Here is a 7,179-nt window from a genome sequence, read left to right on the forward strand (position 1 = left end):
TCCCCATCTTCTGCGGACTGGCACAGATGTGCTCTTTTATTCTGGTTCACGCCATACAGACAATTGGAAGGGAACATGGTCTCCTTTTTTCTTCCAAATATTGATTCGATTTTCATCTGGTGTAAAACCAATAACAAACCCCACAAAAGTGTTGAACGAAAATAATAGTGTGACAACTAAGTTTGTAATTCTAAATGAAGTAAATTTATTTAATACAAAGAGTATTTTCCCAACTCAAAAAACACTTAAGATATAGTGAGAAGAGGAAGAAGAATAGGAGAAATGTAGTGGGTATACTAAGCTTGAACTCGTGATATTCAAAGGTCTCTTGCTACTTTGTGGTTATGAAGTCCATGGAAGTGAAATTGAAAATTTTCGTGCACTCTTCGAGCAATAGTTTCAACCTCACAGTTGCCTACAAGAGTGTGGTGATGAGGCGGAAAAACTAGTGGATGGACAGGGAGTAGACACAGATTTCAGTTGTGGTTCTGATGTTATTAACAATATGGACAACTTCTGATAAGAGTTAAATCCATTAGAATTCATGGGACTAGAAAGGGTTCAGTGTCCCTTTAAACTGCAGTATTATACAGATTTCTGGTATTAGTAGCGCATTACATTTATATATTATAATAAGACAGATTCAATGCTAAGTGTTTCCATTGATAATAACCAGTGGCCAAAGTGTCATGTTGACTTAAGTACTCATGTTAGTTCCTGGTTGCAACTCTCACTGTTTTATCACAAATAGTGTCCTAGCGACCTAACATATCTAACATGCTTTCCAACCCCAGCTACTATCAGAAATACCCCAAAGAGGAAAAAAAAACAAAAATTTTTTTCTTTGAAGACAGAAGACATATCCCTTGACTCACAAACCCATGCACAATAATATGTATTTAGAGAAATAAAAGTTCTTAGATATCTTAAGGATCAATTTATCTCAATTAGAATTTGCTATCTCCTATCTACACATTCTACCCATTCTTCACTTACGAGGCATTTGCAAACCACCAGTAACACAGCAAGTCGGCTCATAAATGTTAGAAGAAGATTCTGGGAGTTGTGACCCTGGTGCCACAGAGACGGGAGGCCTACAGGAACTGGATTCAGGGCTCTGAGATCGACATTGGCCAGGTTCACTTTCCGGAGTCTGACAACTCTTAGACACACACGTCTTGGGTGGACAACTCTTGGCCACATAGCTCACAGGCTGGCAGCTCTGGACCACAAAACCTACTTGCTGGCTGCTTCCTGACCGGCAAGGCGCAGAAACACACTCCGCCACTGCTGAGGAACGTCCTGATTGACATATTGTCTTTTCACAGGGCCTGGAATTAGAACAAGTTGTTTGGACAGCTCTGGGGAGGCCGGCACTTTGCACACAGCTAGGCTCTGTGCACGGTCCCTGTTTACAGTTGGGCACTTTGCAGCTGGTAGCCTCACTGCAGGTTTCTTGAAAGTTGTCCAGGAGCCAGGTCCTGCCATGACAGCTGCTGGGTAAAAAGAATCCATCTTCAAAGTTTATAAGCTTGGACCCATGTATGATGGCAGAGAGTGGTGGGGCATTGTAGAAACTCCTGGGCAAGTGGTCTTGGCTCTGGGGCATACTGATGAAACCCTTGATTGGAATTGATCATAAGGATCCAGCCTGCCAGGTCTGAAGATTCTTTTTTGGCGAGATTATATACTCAGAAAACTGGGTGTTGGCTTCTTCTCAAGACTCCTTTCCACCTCATTGCTTACGCTAATTTGAAGGATAACATCTCATTAGCACTTTGTTTAGTAACATAGGAAGATGACATCCTAGTAACAAAGAAGCCGTCCATTTTGAATCTTCAAAATGGCTTTCATGTTAGCCCCAAAGCTGATTCATCAGGGCAGAGTTTCTCAAATATGAGTCCCAACATGCCACCCAAGCTAACTTTTTTTTTTCTTAGTCGCTGTGACTCTCCATATTGGCAAATGGATAAAACAAATGGATGTGGAAACAGCCAGTCGTAAACTAATCAACAACAGCACTGGAGTTTGGAGGGGTGCTCTTTTGGCAGAACAGAACAACATGATCAAGACATTTTCAGTCAGGAACCAATAGGTTTAAGCTCACCTTCATTCTACTCAGATCTTGATCTGTCCAATTGATGAAGATGTGTGAAGCACGCGACAATGAAATCTCTTCTTAACTGCTCACCCAAAATACTGAAAGTGGTCGTTGCCTTATAAACATCATTCCCTTTGTCTAACATTTTGTATCCCTTGCCTTATTGAAGGTCAAATGTAAACATCGCCTCTTTATGAAGCTTTTCCCTGATCTTCCTATTTACAGGTTATTACTTCTTCCTCTGACTTACCGATGGACTTTGACACATTCTTTATTATGACTATGTTTATACCAAGTAGTGTATTTACTTTTATTTGCGTTTCTCAATGGTTGATAATTTGCCTTTGTAACAAACCTGTTTCAGATGTGCTTTTCATTTTTGTGTATCATGTTTTGTTTTTTGACTGCAGAATGATGGGCACCTACATTTCTCGCATTAGCAGTTGTACGCAGCTTAGTTCCATGCTCATAACACAGGACCCCAGCACAATTTCCGCAGCATCTTCTATAATTCACTTAGCTTGGCTCATGAGACTGAAACAACAGAAGTGTATTCTTAGCACAACGCTCTGGCCCCTTTTCTCAGATCTGAAGAAAATCAAGAACATTCAGGAACCTGGAACAGTTCTGATACATCCTCTTTAACATGCGATGGACTGGGGATCTCCTGTATTTCAAAGGACACATCTGAATACATTCACCCTGACAAGCAGCACGCTCAACCTGCGTGTAATGCCTTCACAACATGTGCAAGTTACTTATAATGTTGAATGACCAGTCCTGTGTGTTTCAAGATCCCATTCTGCCCTCCCCATGACCCAAACAGCACCCCATTTAAATCGTATGCATATTTGTATTTATCATCACAGAGGCTTCCTCCGTAGCTTGTTAACTCTGGTGCTTAGAAGTATTAAATGGATTTTCATTGCTCGGAGAGGAAGATCCGTCCTCCTTAGCCCAGCCTACCTAGCACTTGCAAAACCTGGGTGTTGTGTACTTTACTAAGTCTACATCTTGTCCTTTCCTTCTGCCCCACATCCTCCATTTGCACAGGCCTCTATTGGGCTCTTGAGCATGTCAAGCCTCTCTTTGCCTCATTACATGCAGATGCCCGTCTGTCTCACCTCTTCACTGCCCTCTCCCACTCCACGTGCAGCTCCTCTCCTCATCTTTTGTGTCTCCATGTAAGAGCTACCTAGAATAGTGGCTTTCCTTCGTCACCCTATTTGAAAAAAGCTTCCATTCTCAGAGTCTGTTTTTCTTCCTTCATGGAGCTTATCTCAGTTTATAATGATTTTATTTGTTTCTTCGCCGTGCCTTTGCCACGGCACTGTGAGTTCCACAAAGGCAAAGAGTACGTATATCTTCCTCGCTATTGTATCCCCAGCACTGAGCACAGGGCCTGGCTGACACATAGTAAGAGTTCCATTAATGCATTTTGAAAAATTAATGAATAGAAGCTGCTAAATAAAGAGAAGTTGCTAAGTGTATTCAAATTATAGTTAATGTCTGAAGGGATAGAATTCTGGAAGCTTGACATACCCAAGATTTTCAAGAATTGGCCAAGGTACAGAGTTTAAAGAGGAAAAAATAATAATAAGACCCATGCCTACATTTCAGCTACCCCTTTGTGAAATAAGAGCAAAATCTTTAAGGAAGCCACTTATTAGCATGGCACGAGCGGAGTCAATTATTTCAAAATCATGTTTGGTTGTATGTAGGCATGTTTTAAAAAGCTTTCCCCATGAAAAAAGGGCACCACTTTTCACTGTCAGCACCACAGAGTCCTGTTGCAAAACCAGACTTGGTTGGGGGGGGGCAGAGGCGGGACATCCTCCCGGCCAGCATTCACACAATTGTCTCCAACAGACTGCCTTCTTATTAACCTCACAATGTGTAGCAAATTAGTGAATACCCGTGCAGTTCCCAATCTCTAAATGTCAAATAGTGACGCCAGGTCTGTCATTTGTGAATAAGGCCACCCCATGGATTCTTTTCTCTTTGGGATGAAGCATTAACTTGCACATGCTATTTAACTGATGGCTGAATGAATAGGTGTTTCAGCACGCAATTTTAGCTCAATGAGTAAATACAGATTTTGGCTGGTGTTGGATTTATAGAGGGAGTTACTAGGTTTATTACCGTGGAATGACATATGCCAGGACAACTGGTCACCTTCAGACTGTTCAAAGCAACCCACTAAAAATTAAGTGTTCACTTTGTAGGCACTTGAACAATGATAATTATGTAGTCTATTTCCTAGTTTTCTTGTGAAATAGGTAGAAACGGTCGCATGATTGCTCATGGTAACTGGATACTTCGCCACTGAATGGTTGAACAATTTCCTGGTCTGGTCTGTCCCGGTCTTGAAATAGAAAAATGATTGCAGCTGCAGTAGCACTTCTTTACCACCAGAGGGTGGACTATTAAAAATTGCTGTGGATAAGAAATTAAATACAAGGAAGGGTTCTCCAGCTATGATTTTTAAGCCAAGATCTACAGTCACAAACCTTGAACATTTCCCTTAAATGTCTATCCCTTGGATCCTTCATTTTTTTAATGTTTTTTTTTATTACATTATGTTAGTCACCATACTTGTAAGAGTATCAACCTCATAAAATGGTTTTACAGATAAAAATGAGATGATATATATGATACGTGATTGCCACATATGGAATGGTAAATGAATAAAAGTAGCAATTATTTCTGATCAGGTTAAGGATCTTTGTGCAGACCAAAATGTTGTTCTGATGGTGATCTCAATCTTGGATTGATATTAAACTATCAGGTGAAATAAACATAGTATCTTTTTTGTGTGTTTGAGATTATTTTGTTTGCGTCCATAACTGTTGCACATTCCATTTTTCTAAGGGTTGGATTGTATTCATCATTCCCATTAAAGGTCTAGTCAACCTGTTTCTATCTCTCAAGGGCTTGGCGCTTGATGATCATAAGGTTGAACAGTTTATACTACTTTTATATTTGATTATGTGGCTATATTGGACTTCTAAACACTTGTTCAGCTGTAGTAAAGTAAAACATAAATAAATAAAAAATTAGAGTAACATAATTCAGCTCAGTTCTCCCATAATTTGTTTCCTCTATCCTTGTCTTGGTTTTATCTCCCCAACCAAATGACTTAAGTTAATTTAAATCCATTCCTCTTCTCCAACCAGGAAGTCACTCATAATAGACAGATTGCATAGCAATGGAAGAATACTAGACCAAGAGTGAAGAGATCTGGCTTCTAGCCCTGGTTCCATTAATTCACTGCATGAATTTGGACAAGTCACCCTGCCTCTCTGGATATCTTCTAAGATAATGAATTTAGATGAGAAGATCTCAAAGGTCCTTTCTGGCTGTCACATTCTATGATTTTCTATCAGAATCTTAATATCTCAGAGTTGAAAAGGACATGAAATGGCATCTTGTCAAATCTACCCGCTGAATGAAATCTGCACTTTCATTTCAGCCATCTAATTTTTATTAAGATTACTTATAAAAATTTTAACAGGACAGAACAAAGACTGAAGTCAGTAAGCTATTAGTTGCCATGCATGGTGGTAGAAATCCATCACTTAAAATGAATAGTCCTATTGTATTTCAGAGTAACTCCGAGAAATAAAGAAAAAGTATATTTTTCATTGGTCCACCTCGAAAGAGTGTGCTGAGGGGAATGACCAATTTCCTTTAAATATAACATTTGTAAAATAAGTCAAGTACCATATAACCACTCTCAGACACTGTAATACATACAGAAAAAAAAAAATCTTAGTCTCTGGAATACTCAGACTTATGACACTATACCATGATAATGATCCTACGTGGAATATGGAGATAGTCTCTTGCCAGCTTTATCTATTTGTAATGATAAAGAAATTCTCTTAGAACGCTGTAATAAACAGATTCACATGTGACATCATTTTTTTTTCTATTAAACTATCTCTAAATAATTTTGCTTCTTGGGATAATTCTTGGTCATTTACAATTCAATGAATTTAAATATCCAGAAGGAAAGAAAGAAGAAAGAAAGAAAGAAAGAAAGAAAGAAAGAAAGAAAGAAAACTACAAACTCTCTATGTAGCCCTTAACAAAGAGTAATTGGAAAGAGAGAATGGACCATAGTATCTTGGCCATTTGAGCATTAACTCCTATATTTCCCAACCCTTTTACACTTGCTTTTGTTCTTTTCCCCAGATGCACTTACTCTGGCCTGTCCCCGAGGTTAGCTTTTGGTGAAGTTATTTTTCTGCCTTTGTGTGATCCAGAAATGGGAATTTGCTTTTGAGTGCTCTCATTTATCCTATGGCTACTGCAGTTGTGATAATATGTCATTATGATGGAGCTAAGTCATTTTTGATCATAATGGTGACCAGAAGATTAATGACGTTACTGACAACTAGCTTATCCAAATTGAGTTCAACTAGCAAAAATGAAAGAATGTTTGTTCCTATTGACATAATACATTCTGGAGACTATCATCCTAGTTCCATTTCATTCTTTCATCTTTTAAATTAGTATTTATTGAGTATTTACTACTTTCCAGATCCTGTTAGGTAAGATTCCATTGTGTTCATAGAGATTATAACAAGGGAAAGCAAACGAACAAAATAGTACTGGTTAAACAAAATAATACTTTAAAACATAAAATAGTGAATTTGTAATTAACAAAAATATAAGAATATTTAATGCTACTGTTGTGTAGGAAACAATCAACTCTATTGATTGTGAAGTCTTCCAAAAAGGAGTGAGAGAAGAGATAATATTTCTGTGGGTTTTGAAGTGTTAGAAAGACATGATATTCCTAAAGGTATAAGACTGTATAAGACCTCAGTTCTGCACAACGTGTTCAAGGAAATGGGAGTAGAAGCATTGCTGGAGTGCATGTTGGTGGAGTGAATGCCTGTGGGGAGTCGTGAGGAGAGGGAGGAGGGCAGGGCAAAGGTGGACTGCAAATGGTCTTTAACATTACACGGGGCCTTTATTGGGCAAGGGGGTTGTTCCAGCTTTCCAATGAGTGTCTCATTTAGGAAAACATTAGCTATAAGTAACTGAAATTGTTTTTCAAAATGGTTTAA

The 7,179-nt window shown here is 38.8% G+C and overlaps 1 protein-coding gene across 1 annotated transcript; it reads right to left on the reverse strand.

The window, feature by feature from the left end:
* Positions 1 to 261: 261 nt before the first annotated feature.
* On the reverse strand, positions 262 to 1,646 carry LOC113255969 (keratin-associated protein 27-1). Its single transcript, XM_026499668.2, has one exon. The coding sequence runs from the start codon at positions 1,607 to 1,609 to the stop codon at positions 989 to 991; it is 621 nt and encodes a 206-aa protein (XP_026355453.1). The 5' UTR covers positions 1,610 to 1,646; the 3' UTR covers positions 262 to 988.
* Between the last annotated feature and the right edge of the window lie 5,533 nt (positions 1,647 to 7,179).

This window comes from Ursus arctos, unplaced genomic scaffold (genome assembly GCF_023065955.2).
Source record: "Ursus arctos isolate Adak ecotype North America unplaced genomic scaffold, UrsArc2.0 scaffold_4, whole genome shotgun sequence".
Classification (NCBI taxonomy): Eukaryota; Metazoa; Chordata; class Mammalia; order Carnivora; family Ursidae; genus Ursus; species Ursus arctos.